The sequence below is a fragment of the Glycine soja genome, chromosome 6 (genome assembly GCF_004193775.1).
Source record: "Glycine soja cultivar W05 chromosome 6, ASM419377v2, whole genome shotgun sequence".
Lineage (NCBI taxonomy): Eukaryota > Viridiplantae > Streptophyta > Magnoliopsida > Fabales > Fabaceae > Glycine > Glycine soja.
The window spans coordinates 30403133-30429333 of record NC_041007.1 but is presented as its reverse complement, the minus strand read 5'-3'; the positions used below and the strand labels follow the sequence as shown (position 1 = coordinate 30429333).

Below are 26201 nucleotides of genomic sequence, written 5' to 3'. Positions count from 1 at the left end.
GTTTTATTACTATCTGTTATGAACATTTGGTTGACCATTGCTCATTGGGAGACGACCTAGGATCACTTCCTAGATACTGCATTTTTAATGTTTATTTGATTCGGGTACGACCTCAATCACAGGGAAATTACATGTATTTTTTCTTTATATTGTTTTCAAGATGTTCATATGAGAACCAGCTCTTAACATGGTCTTTTTTGCTGGAAATTTTCATTTTTTTTGTCCTAACATCCTGGACTAGTAGAGAAGAAAAAGGAAAATCTATGCAACTTTTGACATATTATTACAGTAGATATGTCTTCAATCCTAGAGCCATTTTGATTGAGTAGAGCATGTAGCTAAATTGGCTGAACTGATAGCTTGAATGAAGCCTTAGATGTCAAAGTGATCTATGTCACATTGTATGTATTCCCTTGGATAGTTTTGATATTAATTGCACAACTAAAAACATTTTATTTATAACAAAGAGCTCGATCAATCACTTCAAGGATTTCACCTATGATAGAGAAGCAATATAGCAATTACTAGTGAAATCTGAAAGTTACTCTGTTGTATTTACTTTGTTTATATATACATATGCATATCAGTAACGCTATGTAGCTAACTATGCTTGAGGTTCTAGCTATACCCATAAAAAGGACATTAACTTGCAGTTTACTAATTACCATTACTGGAGCGAGTGTTTTTACTCATTTCCATAACCATATTTCCTTCTAAAAGCTCAACAAGTCTCTGAAATCTCTGAAGAACTGGTACCCGCTAATGCCAATTTACATGAGTGAAACACTACTGCCAATTTGCATTCCACTAGAGATTCTAAACCTGTCTCTCACCATTCTACAAAACTTGATATAATGGTTTTGGTTTAGGCTTTACAACCAAGGTGAACATACTTCTAAATTGATTACAACCAAACCAAACTACAAAGCCTAAGGAGACATTGTCCAAACATTTCAATTAGACCAAATTCCAAGACCTCAAGGCTCAAAGACTAGTTGTCCCCCCTTTAACATCTTCCTATTTTTCTGTCCTCCCCTTCAACCGAATGTTCATGGAACTTACTAGCTTCTTCGTCCTTGGCTCTAGCACCATTCCCTTAGATATCATCTCCTCTAAATAACACACGGCATCCTTTACTCTCCCTTTCTCAAAGTTTTCAAGAATCATGATGGTATATGATCTCCTATCTGGTCCCCATCCATTCCTCTCCATTTCTTTCCATGTTTTTCTCACTCCATCCCCATCATCCCATTTCATGTACAACCTCAACACCATGTTATAAACATCATCATTCATGCCACATCCATTTCTCTCCATCCTTTCCAAAACCCTGCAAATCTCCCCCGGCTCCTTCAAGCTCTTGAGCAAGTAACAATAAGTAACAACTTTAGGCAAGCAACTCCCCTTCTTCTTCTCCATCTCATCCACCAGCTCGTAAACCTTCTCCATCTGCTGTATCTTGCATATGTACTTAATAAGCGATTTGTAAGTAGCAACATTCGGTTCACAACCACGCTCACTCATGTCACAAAAAATCTCCAAGGCCTCAGGTGTAACATCCTGGAAATTTCTACCCGGAATTTTTGAAAACGATGTATTTTGAATGATTATATATATATATGTATATATATATATATATATATATATATATATATATATATATAAGTATTATTCAGTGTATATGCATATATGTTCTTGGTAGAAGTAGGAATAGTGGGGGGCAAGATACGCGGGTTAGGCTAATTAAGGAAGAGAAGTCCATAACTGGGAGGTTATGGGTTAATTCTTAATTAATTAGTTTAAAAATCATCGTTTTGCGTGTGACTTAAAATTTAGCAAAACCAACCTCTGAACCACGCTCGGGGTTTTATTCTGAGCGTTTTGATATATATATTGCTTACTTTCGAAAACTGGCCCCGACGGACGCAGAGAAACACGAGGAACTGAAATCAGAGAAATGGCATGCAAACCGAGGCATGATTTTAGCATTTCAAAGGTCAGATTTTTCTCACTTTTTGTGGCTGAGTATGGGTCACAATCAAAAGAGAAAGTGGGCCCTTTTTGCTCCACTCAAATGGAGACATGTGGCATAGCTTAAATAAAATAATAAGAAAAGAGAAAAGCCTTTTTTTTTAACCAAAAGTTGTTCTCTCTCCTCACTCAGCCAAAAGAAAATTTCAGAAAGCTCTTTTCTCTCTCTCACGTTGCCATTCTCTTCTTCTTCCTCCACCATTGAAGCTCCAACAAAGCTCCAACCTTTGGTCATCATTTCTGCTCCAAATCGCGAAAGGAGGGCATTTTCGGAGTCGTGAAGCGCATCTCTACGTGTGGGACCTCGAAATTTCAGGTTTGGGTGCACTTCTTTCTCACTTGATTTTCGTGGGTATTGGGTTTTGGGAGTTATGATGGGTAGTCTTGCTAGGTTTCTGCTTCATGATGGTTATTTGTGAAGAAATTTGTTGAAAGCATGTTGAACTTGCCATGTTTGGATGGGTTAAGCTTACCCATTCTGTTTTACGGTTTTTATGATGATGCTTGTGATGGTTATGTGCTGAAATTGCTTATGGAAAACTATTAGAGATGAAGGGTAGAGTTAACCTAGGGTTAGAAGGTGAGAGTATGGTGTTGTGAGTGGAAAAAAGAGTGAGACTTTGAGTGCTGGAAGGCCAAATCTGGATTTAGTGGTATTTGGAGGTTAGAGTGAGTTAATTCTAGCTTGAAATGCCATTTAGGACTTATGAGAAAGTTTGGGCTGTGCTAGAGAGAAAAACAAATGACCAAAGTGAACAAAGAGTCATTTCTAGGGTAAATTTGGGTGTTGAGGAGTCAAATTTTGATTCGGGGGAATTTTAGGTGTAAATCCAGTTTGAACAAGTTTAAATTGATGTTATAGACTTGTGTGAGGTGAGAGTTTGCTTCAAATTTACCCTATTCTCAATTTCACTTCTCAAACCTTGAAAATCCATTAAATTGAGGGGTTTTGGATACCTAGATTTTGTGTTGCTGTGGTTTGAAGCTTGTCCTTGGTTTAGACATGATTGATACATGATTTAGGACATCTAGGATTCAATTTGGGCAAAATTGGATGAAGGCATGAGTGGTTTTCGAAAATCTGCACTTATGCAGAATTTTGCTGTCAAATAGGTGCGGCAGAATTTTGGCTTTGTGCAGAAAAATGCTTGTGTGGTTGGCTGTGGAAAGAGTAGTACAGAATGAGTTCTGGATGTTTGCTAGTAGATCCCAACGGTCAAAATGTAGACTTATGTACTAGAGACTTCCAGTAAAACTTTTGAGTCGATCCAACGGTTAACGAATTGGAACGAAGGAAATGTTACTGGGGTCTTTAAGTGAGAAAAGGCTGTGATTTTGGTTTGAGTTTTGGGCAGAGTTTTATGTCTTTGCCCTATTTTTCTTGGTTTGTTAGTTTGTGATGATTTGGATGTTGAATTACTTGGATGTTGTGGAATCTTGGGTGGATTGATGGGGACCCGGTGTTGAGAGAAACGAGGATATGGGCTACGTGGGAGTACGTGAGCTCAGTTGGAGGTGGGCAACAGGGGATGGTGGGTTTATGCGCGATTTGTGGATGTGGAAAACTTGTTGTGCACCATCTCCCGACCGCCACCTAGTACCACATGTCATGGGTACCCCATAATCCTACAAGCTTGAGATGAGGAAGTGTAGAAGGGTGAAACTTCCTGCTTTTATTCGTTGACCACAGAGTGGTACCTGGAGATATGTCGCGGGGGTCAGGAGACCTTGGGGACGTCAGGTGCGGTGCTATTGCCCAAAACCAAGCTTGACCAATCCCGACCCAACCCGGGCATAGTCAGTCAGTGAGAACCTGTGATGTACCTAAACAGGCGAGCTCCTAGCAGTCAACAGATAAAAGGAACAAAGACCACAAAGCAAGGAGGCTTGTGTGGTGGCTGGCCAGCTATGAATTTTGATTGATATATGGGATATGGCCTCTGGTAATCGATTACCAAGGGTGGGTAATCGATTACAAGGCTTAAAAATGAAGATAGGAGGCTAAGATGGTCTCTGGTAATCGATTACCAAGGGGTGTAATCGATTACCAGGCTTAAAAAGGGAACTGGAAGATTGTGGAGGCCTCTGGTAATCGATTACCAGTCTGTGTAATCGATTACACAGAGGAATAGGTCACTGGTAATTGATTACCAGGTATGTGTAATCGATTACACAGTGCCTTTTTCAGGTTTTCATGTCCTGAAGCTGTGTAATTCGAGTTTGGCCTCTGGTAATCGATTACCAAGGCTGTGTAATCGATTACCAGAGATGAAAAGCCTAGAGACACCCCTTTTACTTGCATGTAGTGTTATGAGACGCATTGTGTTGCGGCCTAGTTAGATTCTTGTGAAAGAGTCTACCCCTTTCTTTTCTTTCTTGTAGATCGTGATGGCGGCGCAGCTAATCCATGATCGAGTGGAGATTGAGTGCCTAGAGGTAGCTTGGGAGACACTCAAAGGCAACACGAGGTGCCGATTTCGGGGCACGATTCGATTTACGGCTACTTCATTGGTGCATCCAGATGAACCTGTGCGCACGCTTCAGCGTACTGTGGAGTGGATACTACCCACGCCTACACCATACCGTCTAGTGGAGCCAGTCCAAGTGATCGAGGTGACGTCATCCGAGGAAGACCCTGAGGAGGATCCCGAGGAGCTACCTCCTGAGCCTGATGTGGATGCTCTTGACTTTCTAGAGGGTGATGAGGACCCACTCCCTGAGGTGGATTCTCCCGAGGACGTAATGTCGGCATCTGAGGCAGACTCTACGGAGGATAGTGGTCCTGGAGAGATGGCGATCAGTGGAGGCTCTTCATCATAGTAGACAACTCATTGGATTAGTTTTGTATACTTTTGAGGGTGGGTGTATCTAGGACTAACTGACAGGTTTACTCTTTTGTTTTTGTATGGGTAGACCTATTGTATAGGAATTTGATGATTGTATACGTGTGGCTAAAGCCACCACAGTGGACACCTTTGCTCTGGATGACACTATGTATTTTGTAAAACTCCCATATTTTGGACAACTTTTAAATGATGAATGTACTTATGTTTAATCTTGTTATTTGAAAAGAAAGTATTAGCAAACTTTATTTGCAAAAGAGTTTACCGACCGTATTTTATTTTATTATTTTCACGTGACGACCTAAAGTAATGGCTGGTATACTCTTCCTTTTGAAACAGCAAAATAGTTTAGAGATTACGAGTGGTAAGAAAGAAATGACTCCGAATAGAGTTGTGAACTGGCCATTCAGGACTCTATAGTGAGGATTTTCCTTCTGAACCTAATTATTGTGAAAAGAGAAAGAAATGAAAAAGAAAAAGAAGAAAAAAAAATCTACCATGGTTTTTGTTATTTAAACCATTACTATTAAACCAGACATTAATTTAGGGACGCCACAATTGGTGGTATCAGAGCAAAAGTTGGATCCTAGTGAACCTGTTATGGTCTTGCTGTGTGAATGCTGTGTATCTCTGAAACTTGGAAGTAGGTTTCGGGGAGTGACGTTAAGTCACACATGGTGTGTATTTCTGCCTTTTTGTCTTGAGCATGAATGTGTGATTGATTCATAGGATTGTTGTGTGTATAAGTATGTATAAAGAGAAGGATGTTGTTATAACTGTCATAGCCTGTGTGGTACACTCTCTCATTAGGATTTCTTGGGTACTAATAGCTTCCCTACAGGTTAGGTATGGCAGGACGTGGTAGGGATCAGAACTGTGATGTCCTCGACCGCATCACCGATGTGCTGGAAACTCTAGTGCAGGAACGTGATGTGGAGCCGGCGGAGTATCGGGGACTCATGGCTTTCCGTAAGAACCACCCGCCAAAGTTTAGTGGAGACTATGATCCGGAAGGTGCTAGGTTGTGGTTAGCTGAGACGGAGAAGATTTTCGAGGCGATGGGTTGCCTTGAGGAGCATAAGGTCCTTTATGCGACATTTATGCTCCAAGGGGAGGCCGAGAATTGGTGGAAGTTCGTGAATCCTTCGTTTGTTGCACCTGGAGGCTTGATTCCTTGGAATGCCTTCAAGGACAAATTCCTGGAGAATTACTTTCCACGAGATCTCAGGAAGCGGAAGGCGAGGGAATTTCTGGATTTGAAGCAAGAAAACATGTTTGTTGGGGAGTACACGGCTAAGTTTAATGAGCTTCTGCAGTATTGGCCTCAATACCAAGATGCTCGGAATGAGGAAGATTTATGTGCTCAGTTCGAGAATGGGCTTCGATTGGAGATCCAACAGGCAGTTAGTTATATGCAGATCACGGATTTTAACCAGCTGGTAACAAAGTGCAGGATTTTTGAGGATAAGATGAAGGAGAGGCAAGCTAGAGGCGTTGGAGGACTGCAGAGAAACTATCCTTTTAGAGGAAATGGTAACAAGAGGATGAAGCCGTATGCTAGCAACAAGGGGAAGCAACCTATGGCTACCTCCAACATGAGCCAGTCAAGGGGGACTGGGGTACAGTGCTTTCAGTGTGGGGGACCGCATCTTAAGAGGAATTGCCCACAACTCCAGCAGACACAGGAGAACCGTTGTTATGTGTGTGGCAAGGTGGGCCATTATGCTCGAGAATGTAGGGTGACCGGGAGACCGACGGTGACTGCCAATTCCAACACCGTCAATCGTGGACCCACTAATTCCACAAGGAGCGGTAATGTTAGCAACAACAACACTAGTGGTGGAAGACCAAAAGTACCCTCTCGGGTATTTGCTATGAGTGGTTCAGAAGCAGCTGCCTCCGACGATTTGATACGGGGTAAGTGTTTGATTGCTGATAAACTACTAGATGTACTTTATGATTCGGGTGCCACACATTCTTTCATATCTCATGCATGTGTGGAGAGGTTGGGGTTATGTGCGACGGAGTTACCATATGATATGGTGGTGTCTACTCCGACGAGCGAGCCTGTAACCACCTCTCAGGTGTGTTTGAAGTGTCCTATAATTGTTGAGGGTCAATCTTTTATGGCGGACTTGATTTGCCTACCTTTAGCTCACCTAGATGTGATCTTGGGGATGGATTGGTTATCTACTAACCATATCTTTCTAGACTGCAAGGAGAAGATGCTAGTGTTTGGTGGAGATGTAGTTCCAAGTGAATCTTTGAAAGGGGATGCGACCAACGAAGGAACGGAGGATGTTCGAACTTACATGGTGTTGTTCTCTATGAATTTGGAAGAGGACGCTGAAGTTAGTAGTATACCGGTGGTGTCAGAATTTCCAGAGGTTTTCCCTGACGACATTTGTGAATTACCACCAGAGAGGGAAGTGGAATTCATTATTGACTTGGTGCCTGGGGCGAATCCAGTGTCGATCGCGCCTTATAGAATGTCTCCGGTAGAACTAGCATAGGTGAAGGCACAAGTGCAGGATCTTTTGAGCAAACAATTTGTTCGCCCAAGCGCATCACCGTGGGGAGCGCCGGTCTTGTTGGTTAAAAAGAAGGATGGAAGTATGAGGATGTGTGTAGACTACCGGCAGCTAAACAAGGTCACTATCAAGAACAAATATCCTCTACCAAGGATAGATGATTTGATTGACCAATTGAGGGGAGCGACGGTATTTTCGAAGATAGATTTGCGATCGGGGTATCATCAAATCCGAGTTAAGAAGGAAGATATCCCAAAGTCTGCGTTTCGGACCCGGTATGGGCACTACGAGTATTTAGTCATGCCATTTGGAGTGACTAATGCTCCGGCTATTTTCATGGACTATATGGACCGTATATTCCATGATTACTTGGATCAGTTCTTGGTTGTGTTCATTGATGATATCCTAGTGTATTCAAGGAATAAGGAGGAGCATGAGAAGCACTTGAGGATTGTGTTGCATATCCTGAGGGATAGGAAGTTGTTCGCCAAACTGTCGAAATGTGACTTTTGGTTGGAGAAAGTGCAGTTCTTGGGGCACATGATTTCTAAGGACGGGGTTGCGGTGGATCCGAACAAGGTGGAGTCGGTTATGGAGTGGCAACAACCGACAACTCCAACGGAGGTTCGAAGCTTCTTGGGGTTGCCTGGCTATTATAGAAAATTCATTGAGGGATTTTCTAAATTGGCATTGCCCCTAACTAAGTTGACTCATAAGAACGAGAAGTTTGTCTGGAATGAGAAGTGTGATCAAAGTTTCCAAGAGTTGAAGAGGCGGTTGACGACAGCTCCGGTGTTAATTTTACCCGACCCTAAGAGACCATTTGAAGTGTATTGCGATGCAAGCGGGCAAGGCCTGGGGTGTGTGTTGATGCAAGAGGGAAGAGTAGTGGCTTATGCTTCACGTCAATTACGTCCTCATGAAGTTAACTACCCGACCCATGACTTGGAACTAGCAGTGGTGGTCTTTGCTTTAAAGATTTGGAGGCATTATTTATACGGTACTCGTTTTGAAGTTTTCAGTGATCACAAGAGTCTCAAATACTTGTTCGATCAGAAGGAGCTCAATATGAGGCAACGAAGATGGATGGAGTTCCTCAAGGATTATGATTTTGGTCTTTCCTACCACCCAGGAAAGGCTAATGTAGTAGCCGACGCGCTAAGCCGGAAGCCCTTACATGTTGCGACTATGATGAGTTTGGAGCAGAGATTGATAGATGAATTCCGAGATTTGAATCTAGCAATCGAGGTGCGACCCAAGAGCTTATTTGTGGGAGTGTTGCAGATTACCAATGAATTCATAGATCACATACGCGAGGCTCAAGAGGATGACCCGTTTTTGCAAGGCAAGGTGTTAGATGCATTGGGAGATAAGGATGTGGAGTTTGAGAAGGACACAACCGGGTTAATTAGATTCAAGGGGAGGATATGTGTGCCATCTTTAGATGATTTGAAAGTTAAGATCTTGGAAGAAGCGCATAAAAGTCGTCTTAGTTTCCATCCAGGAATGACTAAGATGTACCAAGATTTGAAGAGAAGTTTTTGGTGGCATGGCATGAAGAAAGATGTAGTTGAATATGTAGCAAGATGTTTGACATGTCAAAAGGCTAAGGCTGAGCACCAGCGACCATCAGGAGAATTGAAGCCCTTGGAAATTCCGGAATGGAAATGGGAGAGCATATCTATGGATTTGGTATCTAGTTTACCCAAGACTAGTCGTGGACATGATGCTGTGTGGGTCATAGTAGATCGACTCACCAAATCTGCTCATTTTATTCCAGTGAATATGAAGTATAGAATGGAGAAGCTAGTGGAGTTGTACATCAAGGAAGTAGTAAGGTTGCATGGAATTCCTTCTAGTATTGTATCAGACAGGGATCCGAGGTTCACTTCGCGATTTTGGACAAGTCTACATGAAGCCTTGGGGACAAAGCTGAAGCTTAGTTCAGCTTATCATCCTCAAACAGATGGTCAGAATGAACGAACTATTCAGACTTTGGAAGATCTACTTCGGGCGTGTATTATAGAGCAACAAGGTAGCTGGATGGATTGTTTGCCATTGATTGAGTTTACTTACAACAATAGCTACCAAGCCAGTATTGGTATGGCTCCTTTTGAAGCTTTATATGGACGAAAGTGCAAAACTCCTATTTGTTCATACGATGATGGAGAAGCAGTACTTCTTGGACCTGAAATGCTACAACAGATTAACGAACAAGTGAGATTGATTCGAGAGAAGATAAAAGCATCTCAAGATAGGCAGAAGAGCTATTATGATAGAAGGAGGAAGCCACTAGATTTTCAGGAAGGAGAACATGTGTTTTTGAAGGTTTCTCCTGTCACTGGGGTTGGAAGAGCTCTCAAATCTAGGAAGTTGACGCCCAAGTATCTAGGTCCGTACCGGATTTTGAAGAAGGTTGGGCCTGTAGCTTATCATATCGCCTTACCTCCGAGTTTATCGAATTTGCATCCTGTGTTTCATGTCTCTCAACTGAGACGGTACAACCCAGATCCATCACAAATACTTGCAGTGGACGAGGTACAGGTGAAGGATAACCTCACCTATAAAGCACAACCTTAGAAGGTCACTGACCAAAGAATGAAGTCGTTGAGAGGAAAGGAGATCGCGTTGGTGAAGGTGCAGTGGGGAACCGATGAGGGTGATTCTACATGGAAGTTGGAGGATAGGATGAGAGAATTGTACCCAAGTTTGTTCATAGAGTAGTTAATTTCGGGGACGAAATTCCTAAAAGGGTGGGAGTATTGTAACATCCTGGAAATTTCTACCCGAAATTTTTGAAAACGATGTATTTTGAATGATTATATATATATATATATATATATATATATAAGTATTATTCAGTGTATATGCATATATGTTCTTGGTAGAAGTAGGAATAGTGGTAGAAGTAGGAATAGTGGGGGGCAAGATACGCGGGTTAGGCTAATTAAGGAAGAGAAGTCCAAAACTGGGAGGTTATGGGTTAATTCTTAATTAATTAGTTTAAAAATCATCGTTTTGCAGGCGACTTAAAATTTAGCAAAACCAACCTCTGAACCACGCTCGGGGTTTTATTCTGAGCGTTTTGATATATATATTGCTTACTTTTGAAAACTGACCCCGACGAACGCAGAGAAATGCGAGGAACTGGAATCAGAGAAATGGCACACAAACCGAGGTAGGATTTTAGCGTTTCAAAGGTCAGAATTTTCTCACTTTTTGTGGCTGAGTATGGGTCACAATCAAAAGAGAAAGTGGGCCCTTTTTGCTCCACTCAAATGGAGACATGTGGCATAGCTTAAATAAAATAATAAGAAAAGAGAAAAGCCTTTTTTTTTTAACCAAAAGATGTTCTCTCTCCTCACTCAGCCAAAAGAAAATTTCAGAAAGCTCTTTTCTCTCTCTCACGTTGCCATTCTCTTCTTCTTCCTCCACCATTGAAGCTCCAACAAAGCTCCAACCTTTGGTCATCATTTCTGCTCCAAATCGCGAAAGGAGGGCATTTTCGGAGTCGTGAAGCACATCTCTACGTGTGGGACCTCGAAATTTCAGGTTTGGGTGGACTTCTTTCTCACTTGATTTTCGTGGGTATTGGGTTTTGGGAGATATCATGGGTAGTCTTGCTAGGTTTCTGCTTCATGATGGTTATTTGTGAAGAAATTTGTTGAAAGCATGTTGAACTTGCCATGTTTGGATGAGTTAAGCTTACCCATTGTGTTTTAGGGTTTTTATGATGATGCTTGTGATGGTTATGTGCTGAAATTGCTTATGGAAAACTGTTAGAGATGAAGGGTAGAGTTAACCTAGGGTTAGAAGGTGAGAGTATGGTGTTGTGAGTGGAAAAAAGAGTGAGACTTTGAGAGTTGGAAGGCCAAATCTAGATTTAGTGGTATTTGGAGGTTAGAGTGAGTTAATTCTAGCTTGAAATGCCATTTAGGACTTATGAGAAAGTTTGGGCTGTGCTAGAGAGAAAAACAAATGACCAAAGTGAACAAAGAGCCATTTCTAGGGTAAATTTTGGTGTTGAGGAGTCAAATTTTTATTCGGGGGAATTTTAGGTGTAAATCCAGTTTGAACAAGTTTAAATTGATGTTATAGACTTGTGTGAGGTGAGAGTTTGCTTCAAATTTACCCTATTCTCAATTTCACTTCTCAAACCTTGAAAATCCATTAAATTGAGGGGTTTTGAATACCTAGATTTTGTGTTGCTGTGGTTTGAAGCTTGTCCTTGGTTTAGACATGATTGATACATGATTTAGGACTTCTAGGATTCAATTTGGGCAAAATTGGATGAAGGCATGAGTGGTTTTCGAAAATCTGCACTTATGCAGAATTTTGCTGTCAAATAGGTGCGGCAGAATTTTGGCTTTGTGCAGAAAAATGCTTGTGTGGTTGGCTGTGGAAAGAGTAGTACAGAATGAGTTCTGGATGTTTGCTAGTAGATCCCAACGGTCAAAATGTAGACTTATGTACTAGAGACTTCCAGTAAAATTTTCAAGTCGATCCAACGGTTAATGAATTGGAACGAAGGAAATGTTACTGGGGTCTTTAAGTGAGAAAAGGCTGTGATTTTGGTTTGAGTTTTGGGCAGAGTTTTCTGTCTTTGCCCTATTTTGCTTGTTTGTTAGTTTGTGATGATTTGGATGTTGAATTACTTGGATGTTGTGGAAGCTTGGGAGGATTGATGGGGACCCGGTGTTGACCGACCGTATTTTATTTTATTATTTTCACGTGACGACCTAAAGTAATGGCTGGTATACTCTTCCTTTTGAAACAGCAAAATAGTTTAGAGATTACGAGTGGTAAGAAAGAAATGACTCCAAATAGGGTTGTGAACTGGCCATTCAGGACTCTATAGTGAGGATTTTCCTTCTGAACCTAATTATTGTGAAAAGAGAAAGAAATGAAAAAGAAAAAGAAGAAAAAAAAATCTACCATGGTTTTTGTTATTTAAACCATTACTATTAAACCAGTCATTAATTTAGGGACGCCACATCAGGAATCCTCTTCTTGAAACAAAGAGCATCAATGATGCAGTTGCATATCACAACATCTGGTTTACCACCCTTGCCCCACATGCCACGGAACAACTTCAGAGCCGTCCCAAGTTTCTCTTTCTTGGTCAATGCCTTAATGAAGGTGGCATAGGTAAATATATGAGGCTTGCATGGAGAAGCCACTATGTCTCTCCACACCCTCTTTGCCTCATGCAAGTTCCCCAAAACACACCAACCATTCAGGATCACGTTCCACATCTTTATATCAGCCCTACAACAACAACCCTTCTTCCATATCCTCTGATGGGGTTCAGAACTGGGAAACAAGTACCTTCAGAAATAACAACAATGCAAGCATAAGCAATGGGATCAGTAGCTGCAACATCCAATTACAAAGCGGCAGCACTAACTTTCTTGATCATAGCAGCACAATAACATGGGGGCTGCAAGTAGACTTTTCCACCAAGGCAGATAAAGATGCTCATGTTGTTGTACCTTTGCAATCATCGGAATAAGAAGACATTAAATGGTCTGAATATCTCAACAACACCCCTTTCTTTCTGGGAACCATGTTAGTGCAGCGTCAAACTACAGACTCTCTCTACAGTAGTGATGAGGTGAAGCCAGAAACAACAGGCTTGATAGCAGACAAATCAAGTACCAGTTGGCACCACAACCAGCATTTTCAACCTTCGGATATAAATACGAAAGATCTGCAGAGATTTTCAGTGGCTTTTGGACAAACCCTGTAGTTTTCAGGCACCGAACACGTCTTCTCAACAACATTTTGTGTGCGATCAAGCCACTGAAAATGTACTAATCCCTCCTCACCCTGAAACAGAAGCAACCATGCACTTCAAAAATCCAGTTGCAGTCGTGGGTTTAAAACACAATGAATACAAAAATTGATATAATTTGAAGGATTCTATAGGATATAAGAATATGGTTGGAACTGAAAATTTTGAGAATTTTCTATTTTATATGAAATTTGATGATTTGAATAATGAGTTTTGAGTAGAAGATGATTTAAAACAATTTTACTGATTTAATTTGAGAAGATTTGAAGTTAAAAAAAATGAGAATTTGATGGTCTTCTGGCCCAAGAGGTTCCTCTTTTAACAAAGCTTCAAGGCACTTGTAAATAGAAACTGATTGTTGCATTCTCTTGGTAAATAGCTAGGGCTTGAATGAAGCAGCTATGTATCATGCATTTTAAGCAAGAGAACTCATGACACACACACACACACACGGTGGTCAATGTCTCAGTATATCAGTGTTACAGTTGTGGATTCTGTATGTCATTTTAGATTACTTTTAATTACCTAAGTTATTGCTTTTAATTCATAAATATTTAACTTTGACTTAACATAAACAGGCATCTCACTAATACAAGTATGCGAGCGAGGAATTCTGATATCTATGGATTCCTCGAGCCACAGTCCATTCAGAGGTCTGGGCAATCACAATTTGAGTCTGAAAGTTACATAAAGACTTGGATGCAGAGTTCAAAACGCGATGTCTATCTTAGAGCCTACCTAAATAACTTAATTTAATTAATGTTTATTGATATACTAACCCATATTCGTCTCCACTACAGCGAACACTGGCAGATGGTGGTCATCCTGCCCAAGGAACACCTAGTTGTCTGGTTTTGTTCATTGCATAACAGGCCAGACAACTACCTTAAGGGGATTATTAATAGGTTAGTGTTCTTTTCAATACATTTGCATTGAAATACCTCAACAACACCAGTTTTTAATTGTTACTTATCTGGAACAGTGCTTTAAAAGGTCTTGATGATGCTCCACAGCCTAAATCAAAGACTCCTGCTAGGTGGATTGTCGCCAAGGTACGTCATTTACATGAGGGAACAACTGATGTCCAAATTTCAGCCTAAAGGTCTTGATGATGTCCAAATTTCATTATGTATTTAGTGTAATAGACAAAAAGGAAGTACTGAGTGCGGCTACTATGTCATGCACTGGATGTCCACCATCATTTTAGGAAGTTTTAGGAATAACTGGGAAGCGGTACGTTTATTTCAAACAAATTCAATTTTTTATAATTTGTATTACATTATTAACTTATTATCATTTATTTCATCATGCAGTATTTTAACAATCCTAGACTATTGGAGCCAGAGAGATTAAAGGCGTTGTGGATCCAGTGGGCACAGTATTATCTCCGAGTTAGAGATCAGACTTAGGGTATAGGGACATTAAGTTTAGCTTAGTTTACTTTGGTTTAACATTTTTGACATTTCCTATGTAATTTGAACATTGAATTCATTTGTTGATCGTTGTTTATGATTAATCAATTATTTAATGTTTATTGTGTGATTGGAAGCAATTAGACTGCTATTTTCTTTTGAATGTATTATGGATTTCAGGTTATACCAAATGGATGTGAATAGTGCTTTTCTCAATGGATACATTAAAGAAGAGATATATGTAGACGAACCTCTAGGTTTTGTAGACTCAAAACATCCTAATCATGTTTACAAGCTAAAAAAGGCTCTGTATGGTTTGCAACAAGCACCTAGGTCTTGGTATGAAAGATTAAGCAATTTCTTAGTTGGAAAATCTTTTGTAAGAGGTCAAGTTGAGAAAACATTGTTTATCAAGAGATTAAACAATGAGTTGTTATATGTTTATAAGTTTTGAAACTTTCTATTTTAATCAATTACCCTATGTTTTAATTGATTACCATTCATGCTATTATGGTGCTATGGTTTAAGGTTTTCTATTTGAATCGATTAATGCATCGTATTAATTGTTTTCTCAACAAGGGTCAGCTTCCCCAATCTGTTGGAAGTACAAGGACTGTCAAAGCTGGTGCAATTAAGGCTTGAAGGTAACCTCTTATCTACTGTTAATGGAGTAGATATAGTCATTGATGTCGCTTTGTGGAAGGAAGTAATTGGTCTGGACATAGGTGGAGTCTGCAAGTTCAATGAAACACCTGATAGGTACAACAAGATGCAAACCTATAGGGGAATGCTTCTTGACCTAGCTAGGAACTTAAAGAATTGCTTAGGAGTTGGTGTACTGACTGCAAAGGACAGAATGTTAGTTTACCTCATTATCTACATTCTCACACCAAGGTCATGCAAACATGCTCAGGTAATGAATAAATCAGATATCAAGATGAACTAGGTACTGCTGATTGAAGACATTATGTTGAAATTCATTGCCTGGTGGATTGTGAATTTCCTCATGTTGTGCTTGCCTCAAGATTCATTGACTACTTCAATGTTGATGTATCTAATGAGACTTTGGTATTTACCATAGCCTCTGGTGAGATTACCGAAAGGCGTCTCAAGAAGCTTGAAATGAGGTTTATTGATCATGAATGGATAATGGCTAGAGAGCTTGCAGCTAGAAACATTAACCAAATGGAAGAAGGTTCAGAAGCTGAAGCTCCACTAGATCCTGCACATCAATGGAGTCCTTTTGAGTCACTTAGGATTCAGAAGATGGTTGTTATGCTTCACCTCCATCAAGAGCACTCAGCTGAAGTTCAAGTATTGTATGCATTGTGTTTTTAGAAAATTCAAGTACTGCATGACTTTGATGACAAATTTATAATGCTTGAAAAATAGTTTGAGTGGTGTATCTCTAATGTGAATGATGAGTGCAACCCTTTGAATAATGTTGTGTCCCACTTTAGACATGACCAATGTTCTGATTAATGATGGCAAAATTGGCTTTGAATTATTCTCTTGTGATTAATGTTGTGTGTCTCTTTAGACATGATCAAGGTATTTTTGTTGTTGATTATTGTGAACCTTAGAACCATAGGATAGTAGAGCAATTGTATGTTGGGTTGAAAGTAAGTTTGGGGAAGTACGCCCGAGGATCAATTTGGGTACAATCATAGGTCATTTTCATGTTCATTGAATTTTGTTTCACAACCTTAATTCTTAAACATTTGTAAACTTTAGTCCTTCCAAATAAAATAAAATAAAAGAGAGAAAAATAAAAAGATGATTAAGGAAGTGAAGAAAATAAAGCTATGATTCAAGTTTTAAAAATAGTGGCATAGGCCCAATTTGATTGAAAAATTGATAGGTCTTTGGATGATTGTTGATATGAGAAGGAGGGATTGTGTGAAATTTGTAAGACATTGATTGCTCTCTTTATCGCATGGTATTTGAATTCTTAGAAAAACCAAATTCCTTTCAAGCCAAGCCATGTTACAAGAATTGTTATGGTCCTTGTGATCGAGGCCGTACCCAAATCAAAAGAAAGTGATCCTAGGTCGTTTCACAACGAGCAATGATAAACCAAATATTCATAACAGATAGTAGGAAATAGTAACAAATTGGGGGGGGGGGGGTTGTTCGCTTTTGTAAATCAAATAGCGAGTAAAATTGAATTAGAAAAATATCAGAATTAAAATATGTTGCTTCCCCTTGATTCACAAGCAAGTCTCTTATCTTAGGTTGCGAGAATTTATCCTTTATCAATTTAACCACCTAATCCAACCCTAAATTAAATTACTAAGCGAAATTTAACATAAGGCATTCATTACGTGATTAAGCAACACATACACCAATTAATCATGAACGATCATTAAGCATGAATGTAAATTAAGCGCAGAGACAATTAATCAAGCACTAAGCATGCATGAATTAATAGCAGCAATTTTAGAGTAATTAGTGAAGAGGAAAAAGTGAACAGAATTTAATAGTAATAATAGAAACTCAAAGAGAACTGTGCTTGATCCTCAAGAGAAAACAACGCTGGAGACTTAGCCTTCCATTAATCAATAGAGAACGAAATTTTATTGCTAAAATGAAAAGTAACAACTGGAATTGCAAAACGAAAAAGTGTCTAAAAGAAGAAGAGAAGCCTCAAACTCCAAACGAAAGAGGAGAGAGAGGAGAGAAGAGAGAGAGAGAGAGAGAGGGGCCTAAACTAGAACCTTGGTGTTGTTATATAGTTTTCCAGCCCCAAAGCTTACAAATATGTTTTAAATCCAAGCCCATAAATAAAATCAAATCAAATTTAGTTAAGATAAGATAAAATAAGATCTAGATGAAATAATATCTAGATGAGATCAAATCTAAATAATATCTAGATAAGATAAGATAAGATAAGATCTAATTTTGTAGAATAAAATAGTCTATCCTCTTCAAATCCAAGCCCAATTCTGGATTCAAACCCAATGCTTCATTAATTCCTGAAATTAGATTAAAAACATCAAATTAGTTGAAAGGGCCCAAATAATAAAACTGCCTAATTAATTTGACAATTAAGACTAATCATTACTTAAAATGGTGCAAAAAGGGTTAAGAAATAAGAGAAAATAATGGCACATCAAAACCCCCCATACTTAGCCTTTTGCACTCCTAGGCAAAATGAAATAAAGAACAAAAGCCAAGGATATCAAAGAGAGACAAACAAAACATTTACATATTTCTCAATGAACATCAAGGAATGAAAGGAATGGGTAACATCTAACATGAAGAGATCCAAAGAGACAAGACATTCGTGAAAATCATCCAAGCAACCCAATCATGGCAAAATAGTAAATCTGCTCAATAATGAAAAGTGATAAAGCCTCACAAGATATACACTCTATCTCTCAAGTGTCTAGGCTATTGTTTACCCTCGAAGCACCCATGAAAACAAACACCACATAGACTTGGCAAGATTCTAAAATTGACAATCAACCCATAAACACAAGCACATAAGGATCAAAAGGTCTTTTAAGGTTGTAATGGGGTCAAGGACAAGGTAGGGAAAAATATGGAATAAGTAGCTAAATCCCAAAGGAATAGTGGAGCAATGGGGAATAAGTGGAAATTAAGGACAAGTAGTAAACCCAAACCCTCTAATATCAACAAAATCAACCAAGGCTCCCAAATCAAGTCCTCATAACAAGACCTCATTTATTCAACTTCACTTCTTTTCTTCTTCTTTTTTTATTGAACAGTACGAAATTGAAGAATTTGCAGAAACTGAATTTTTTTTTACTTGTTTTTTTTAGATTGAACAGTACGAAATTGAAGATTAAAGCAAGAACTAGGCAATATATATATTCATCAAGCATGGCCAAAATAAAACATTAAGCATGGCCAAAAATCATATCTTCCAATGAAACATAGCCCCCCCCCCCACCACACACACACTTATTCCCAAAACAATTTCAAAGCTCCAATATTCCTTAAGGGTAAGGTGATATCATGGTTTTTCACTTAAGGCTTGTAATGAGCTTCAAAACAAAGAAAGGGGAACATAGGCTCAAAGGGGCTATCAAATGAATTAATTCATGGTAAGTCCATTTGGCTAGAAGCTTATAAGAACAAAATTGCCTAAATCATTTCCAAATATGCATGTGAATTAGGAAGCATCAACAAGAATCAAGCCAAGGCTATTGTGCAAGCAATCAATGGGGCAAAACACACCAAAAGATTATGATGATGGATGGCTCAAATTCTCACAAAGGTAAACTTATCACTTTCAAATTGAGCTTTCAAAACTATCATTACATGTAGAGGAAAAACAAGGATTTCAAATCACAAAATGTGAAGAGACTTTTATTTTCAGAACAATTACCCATTACTTGAACATATCCTATAATTCAAAGACAAACATGCAAATTTAACACAACAAAACTAACAAAATTAAAATAATTTAACACAACTAACAAAACAAAAACCAAAGAACACACTCCCCCCATACTTAAACAACACATTGTCCTCAATGTAGCACAATTAACAGATTAAAAGCAATTAAGCCATCAAATAGAATCGGACAAATGTAATAAAAGTAAAGGAAGAGATAGGAAAAGAAAAACTCCCTAAGTCATGGTGGAAAAGAAGTAAGCTGAAGTAAGGAGAACTTTTGGGCAAGGACAACCCCCAATGTGTAATTGGATGCATCGCACATTAGCTCAAATGGGGTTGTCCAATCAGGTGCCTGAATGATAGGAGTGGTAGTCAGTGCTCTTTTGAGGCAATGAAAGGCCTCTTTGCATTTATCATTAAAGTCAAACTCCACCTCCTTTTGCAACAAGTTGGATAGTGGAAGGGCTACTTTGCTAAAATCTCTCCCACACAAGAGGGGTAAGGCAATTTGGAAATAATAGAAATTTTTGCAGGATCTACCTCAATGCCCTTATTATAAATAATGTGGCCTAAAACTATACCTTGCTAAACCATAAAATGACATTTTCAAAATTTAGAACAAGGTTAGTTTCAGTGCATCTATTCAAAACTTTTTTCAGACTATCCAAACAAACATCAAAAGAGGATCCATATACAGTGAAATCATCCATAAACACCTCTATGCAATTTTCTAAAAAATCACTAAAAATACTAATCATGCACCGCTGGAAGGTACCAGGGGCATTGCACAGGCCGAAAGGCATCCTCCTATAGGCAAAAGTGCCGAAGGGGAAGGTGAATGTGGTGTTTTTCTGATCCTCAGGAGCAATAGTGATTTGCATATAACCAGAAAAACCATCAAGGAAACAGTAGTGAGATTTACATGCCAGGCGTTCAAGCATCTGATCAATGAATGGCAGTGGAAAATGGTCCTTTTTGGTAACCTAGTTCAGCCTCCTATAGTCGATGCATACTCTCCAACTGTTCTGCACCCGAGTAGGAATCAACTCATCCTTCTCATTTTTTATCACGGTGAGGCCGGTTTTCTTCGGAACTACCTGGACGGGACTCACCCATTGGCTGTTGGAGATAGGATAAATGATTTCAGCTTGCAAAAGCTTGGTTACCTCCTTCTTCACTACATCAAGAATCACCGGGTTGAGTCTTCTCTGTGGCTGTCTTACTGGTTTATCCCCATCTTCTAAATTTATTCAATGCATACATGTGGATGGGCTAATACCAGGAATGTCCGCCAGGGTCTAGCCTATAGCCTTCTTATGCTTCTTGAGAACTGATAACAACTTCTCCTCTTGCTCATCAACAAGGGAGGCAGATATAATCACTAGAAAACTTTTGCTATCATCCAAGTAAGCATATTTTAAATTTGATGGCAAAGGCTTCAATTCTGGTGTGGGCGGCTGGATAATGGTAGAAAGAGATGGTTTCTCAGCCTGTACCTCATATAGAAAGTCAGAGGTATGTGTACTTCCAAAAACATGGTTAGTTCTATCTTACTCTATAAAATCAATCTCAAGAGGTAAAACATCACTAGACATGTAATCAATATCAAATTTAGATTCACTCTCAACATCAAATTCAGACATATGATCAAGTACAAATTCAGATTCAATGCATGAAGAGTGACAGGCATGCAGATTAGAATGAAGATCAGTCATGTATTCATCAACAATATGGTCAATTATTTCAGCACAAAATACAGAAAGATCTTCAGATGGGTGTTTCATAGCATCAAGAATATTAAAATGAGTAGTTATATCACCAAACTCCATAGATAGTGTGCCTGCATATACATCTATCTTAGTTCTAGTAGTTTTCATAAAAGGTCTGCCTAGAATGATAGGAACTGATCCTTTAGAAAATCCCTCCTTCATATTCAAAATATAAAAATCAACAGGGAAAATCAGTTCACCAACTCTAACTAAGACATCCTCTATGAAACCAGCAGGATAGGTAACACTTCTACTAGCTAAGTGAATTACCACATTAGTTGACTACAAAGAACCAAGAGATAGAGAATTAAAAATTGACAGAGGCATAACACTAACAGAAGCTCCTAAATCTAGCATGGCATTGTCAAACTTATTGTTCCCTATAATACAAGGTATGCTGAATGTACCTAGATCTTTACATTTTTCAGGGATTTGGGGAACATATTTACCAATCAATGTGGAGACATTTCTGCCCATACTAATTCTTTCACTTCCTTTAAGCTTCCACTTATGAGTGCACAGCTCTTTCATGAATTTAGCATATCTTGGAATTTGCTTTATTGCATCCTGCAAAGGTATGTTTACCTCTACTTTTCTAAATGTTTCCAATATCTCCTTCTCTGTCTCTTCCATTTTTTTGTTGGAAATTGCTCTTGGAGGGAATGGAAGAGGGATATGTTGCTTCTATTTAGATTCACCTGCATAGAAATTGTTAGGTAACTTACTCTTTAAATTTTTGTCATCATCTTTTTCTGGAGTAAAGTGAAGTTGGGCAGGTTCATTTGTGGATGAGGAAGATGTTGCTGGTTGAGGTCCTTGACACTTCTTTCTCGACCTCAATGTAATGGCACTCACATTTTTGGGATTATGGACAGATTGAGAAGGTAATCTGTCAGAATTCTGGGACTGTTGTTAATTTAACTGTGTAGCCAATTGTCCCATTTGATTAGTTAAGCTCTGAATGGAGACTCTGGTCTCTTGTTGAAAATGCATGTTTTGCATAGTCATTTGCCTCACAAGTTCTTCAAGGGAAGGTTGTGGAGGAGCCTCAACTGTTTGTTGTTTCTGGGGATGTTGCTGTTGTTGTTGTTGCTGCTGGATTGGTGGAGGAACGTATGGTCTGCTTGGGCCAGCAACATTCTGGAAATAAGGCTGTTGTTATTGTTGCTGTTGTGAAGGACTCGACCATCAAAGGTTGGGATGATTCCTCCACCCAGGATTGTACTTGTTGCTAGAGAGGTCATAATTGTTCTGTTGTTGCTGATTTTGCTACTGAGGTTGAGGAGGTCTATTGTAGATGTCTGCAGCATAAGCTTCAGGCTGTTCAATTGCTTCAGATTGTTGCACAGAAGGGCAAAGGTCTGTGTGGTGATCGGCAGAGGAGCATAAACCACAGAGTCTGGCGACAAGTGTAGATTTTTGATTCATGGCCAGTTGGATTACCAGGTTAACCAAGGCATCTAGTTTACCTTCAAGCTTCTTAGTCTCGGCTGATGAAGATGAATTTGTGCCTACTTCATGCACTCCTCTAATGACAATAGCATCACTTCTAGCACTAAATTGCTGGGAGTTTGAAGCCATCTTCTCAATTAAATTTCTTGCTTCAACAGGGGTCATGTCTCCAAGGGCTCCACCACTGGCAACATCTATCATACTTCTCTCCATGTTACTGAGTCCTTCATAAAAATATTGGAGGAGAAACTGCTCTGAAATCTGGTGGTGAGGGCAACTGGCACATAATTTTTTAAATCTCTCCCAGTATTCATGTAGGCTCTCTCCACTGAATTGTCTAATGCTTGAAATATCCTTTCTGATGGTCGTGGTCCTGGAAGCAGGGAGAATGTTTTCTAAGAACACTCTCTTGAGGTCATCCCAGCTCGTGATGGACCATGGAGCAAGGTAATAAAGCCAATCCTTTGTCACTCCCTCTAAAGAATGAGGAAAGGCCTTCAGAAATATGTGATCCTCCTGGACATCTGGGGGTTTCATGGTGAAGCAAACAATATGGAATTCTTTCAGATGTTTGTGCGGGTCTTCACCTGCAAGGCCATGAAACTTTGGAAGCAAATGGATTAGTTTAGTTTTGAGAACATATGGGACATCCTCATCAGGGTATTGGATGCACATGCTTTCGTAGGTGAAATCAGGTGCAGCCATTTCCCTTAGAGTCCTCTCACGGGGAGGAGGTTGTGCCATGTTCTCAGAATGTACAAAATCAGAATGTTCAAAACTATAATGCTCAAAATCATCGATAATAGAATGCTCAGGATGCTCAAAAGGTACTAAATGTCGTCTAACTAATCTATGAAATGTCCTATCTATCTCAGGATCAAAGGGTTGTAAGTCAGATGGATTCCCTCTAGTCATACACTACATTCAACATGCAAAACTAGTTGCCTTCTTATGCAAGTAATAGTGTGTAGGTTTGAACTACAACTACCATTAAATGATATCCAAATGACTTGAAATTTTGTGAGCGACCTTATAAAATGATGAGAAGATAGCACAAAAAATTTCAAATGAAATTTCGAAGTCTAACTATATAAGCTAAAAATGATAAGTTAAGAAAAATAAGAGAATAATACTTGGAAAATAAAAAGCTTTTGACAGAATTGCAATTTTTGGAAGAAGAAGACCTATGGCAGGCTTCCATGGCATGGGAAATTTTTTTCTACCCCAAATACATATACAATAATAGTCATTCTGATACCCGGAGCAAAAGTTATGGTCGTTTGAAGTTTTGACAAAAATAAAATTTGCTACTTTTTTGGAACTTTCAAATCTGACCAAACTAAAGGCTCTAGCTATTTTTCCCGCAAAATATGGATTAAAAAAAGTTACCACAAAAAAATTCAGCCAAAAATAACGACTCTAACTACTAAAACAAAAAATCCCAAATAATTCAGCAAGGGTGGTCGCTAAAATCTGTCGCTACATGATTTCCACTACTTCTCTGTTTTGCCGCAGGCAAAAGTGGTCGCTAAATCCGTCGCAAAACACTATTCACAACAAAACACTCAAAACTGAAACAGGAGAAGCGCTTAACAGAAAAACTAAAACAGAACACACACAAAACAAAATACCAAGACACTAAACAACACTAACACACACACTAACAATTAAACATAAAACACGAAAGAATTAAACACTAACACGACACTAGCTATTACGAACCTTTGGACACTGCTCCCCGGCAACGGCGCCAAATTTGATCGAGGCCGTACCCGAATCAAATAAACATTAAAATGTAGTAACTAGGAAGTGATCCTAGGTCATTTTCCAACGAGCAATGATAAACCAAATGTTCATAACAGATAGTAGGAAATAGTAACAAATTGGGGGGGGGGGGGGGTGTTTGCTTTTGTAAATTAAATAGCGAGTAAAATTGAATTAGAAAAATATCAGAATTAAAATATGTTGCTTCCCCTTGATTCACAAGCAAGTCTCTTATCCTAGGTTGCGAGAATTTTTCCTTTATCACTTTAACCACTTAATCCCACCCTAAATTAAATTACTAAGCGAAATTTAACATAAGGCATTCATTATGTGATTAAGCAACACATACACCAATTAATCATGAACGATCATTAAGCATGAACGTAAATTAAGCGCAGAGACAATTAATCAAGCACTAAGCATGCATTAATTAATAGCAATAATTTCAGAGTAATTAGTGAAGAGGAAAAATTGAACAAAATTTAATAGTAATAATAGAACCTCAAAGAGAACTGTGCTTGATCCTCAAGAGAAAACAACACTGGAGACTTAGCCTTCCATTAATCAATAGAGAACGAAATTTTATTGCTAAAACGAAAAGTAACAATTGGAATTGCAAAATGAAAAAGTGTCTAAAAGAAGAAGAGAAGCCTAAAACTCCAAACGAAAGAGGAAAGAGAGGAGAGAAGAGAGAGAGAGAGAGAGAGAGACCTAAACTAGAACCTTGGTGCTATTATATAGTTCTCCAGCCCAAAGCTTACAAATTTGTTTTAAATCCAAGCCCATAAATAAAACCAAATCAAATCTAGATAAGATAAGATAAGATCTAGATGAAATAATATCTAGATGAGATCAAATCTAAATAATATCTAGATAAGATAAGATAAGATCTAATTTAGTAGAATAAAATAGTCTATCCTCTTCAAATCCAAGCCCAATTCTGTATTCAAGCCCAATGCTTCATTAATTCCTAAAATTAGATTAAAAACATCAAATTAGCTGAATGGGCCCAAATAATACAATTGCCTAATTAATTTGACAATTAAGACTAATCAGTACTTAAAATGGTGCAAAAAAGGTTAAGAAATAGGAGAAAATAATGGCAAATCACCTTGTGATCTTCATGTGTGTGCATGCATTGATGGTGTCATATCAACAATCACAACAATTAATGGTGTCATTATACCTAATTAAAACTAGAATTAAGACACAAAAACATGTGGAAAAATACACAACTCCTGGTCAGCCAAGAGGCAGCGACAAGCCTAGAGTTTCCACCTTATTAAACCTTAATTTCTTCAAATTAAAACAAGCCCATAGGTGGTGCAAATCCAAAGAGAATTGACAGCCACTTTAACACAATTTTGGGCCTTTATTTCAACTAACAAAATGCTAATAAAACCAATCAACAAAGGTGGCACCCTCTACTCTTTTTGGAACATGGTACAATTAACAATCTGAAGCTTCTCCACTTGTAACTTGGGCCTAAATTCAAATGGCATGGTTAACACTTGTTGAAGAGCTTCCTTAGCCTTCTTTATTCTAGCCCTTGTCATAGGTCCTCCAAGTCCTTCTAAAGGTTCCTTGCCCTTAGTCCTTGCCATGTCCACATCACTCTCTCCCTCTTCAAAAGTATTTGTCCTCAAATCAGCTTCTCCATCTGCATCAAAAAGAGTTAAGTAAGACATTAAATGTAGTACTCACATTATACTCACTGGGCAATTCAATCTTGTATGCATTGTCATTTATCCTTTTAAGTACTTGAAATGGACCATCCCCTCTTGGTTGAAGCTTGGATTTCCTTTGCTCTGGAAACCTCTCCTTTCTCATGTGAACTCAAACCCAATATCCGGGTTAGAAAACAACCTTTTTGCGCCCCTTGTTGGCTTGTCTAGCATAGCTCTCATTCCTCTTTTCAATTTTGGCCTAGACTCTTTCATGGAGTTTTTCACATAGTTCACTTTGGCTTGTCCTTCCTTATGCTTAAAAACTGAAATATTAGGCATTGGCAACAAATCAAGAGGAGTTAGTGAATTGAAACCATAAACAACCTCAAAAGGAGAACAACTAGTGGTGCTATGCACAACCCTATTATAAGAAAATTCAATGTGAGGTAAGCTAACTTCCCAATTTTTAAGATTCTTTTTCAAAAGGGTCCTTAGCATGGTACCCAAAGTCCTATTCATGACCTTCATTTGTCCATCTGTTTAAGGGTGACAAGTAGTAGAAAATAGTAACTT

The 26201-nt window shown here is 38.9% G+C and overlaps 1 protein-coding gene and 1 non-coding gene across 2 annotated transcripts; one reads left to right on the top strand and one right to left on the bottom strand.

Annotated features, from left to right (window-relative positions):
- Positions 1–1017: 1017 nt before the first annotated feature.
- On the bottom strand, positions 1018–12887 carry LOC114416075 (putative pentatricopeptide repeat-containing protein At3g15200). The gene is made up of 3 exons (XM_028380953.1): positions 12796–12887; positions 12400–12733; positions 1018–1545 (listed from the first exon to the last, which is right to left on the bottom strand). The coding sequence occupies exons 1-3, from the start codon at positions 12885–12887 to the stop codon at positions 1018–1020; spliced, it is 954 nt and encodes a 317-aa protein (XP_028236754.1).
- A 9569-nt stretch (positions 12888–22456) lies between these two features.
- On the top strand, positions 22457–22563 carry LOC114417588. The gene has a single exon (XR_003667848.1). It is a non-coding gene; the product is annotated as a small nucleolar RNA R71 (small nucleolar RNA).
- Positions 22564–26201: the final 3638 nt, after the last annotated feature.

Excerpts from the sequence above, each read along its gene's own strand:
- LOC114416075 (XM_028380953.1), bottom strand. The coding sequence starts at position 12,887 with ATGAGCATCTTTATCTGCCTTGGTGGAAAAGTCTACTTGCAGCCCCCA. Across the intron at positions 12,734-12,795 it reads AAAGTTAGTGCTGCCGCTTT|GTACTTGTTTCCCAGTTCTG; the intron begins GTAATTGGATGT and ends TTATTTCTGAAG. Across the intron at positions 1,546-12,399 it reads TCAAGAAGAGGATTCCTGAT|GCCTTGGAGATTTTTTGTGA; the intron begins GTGGCGTCCCTA and ends GTTACACCTGAG.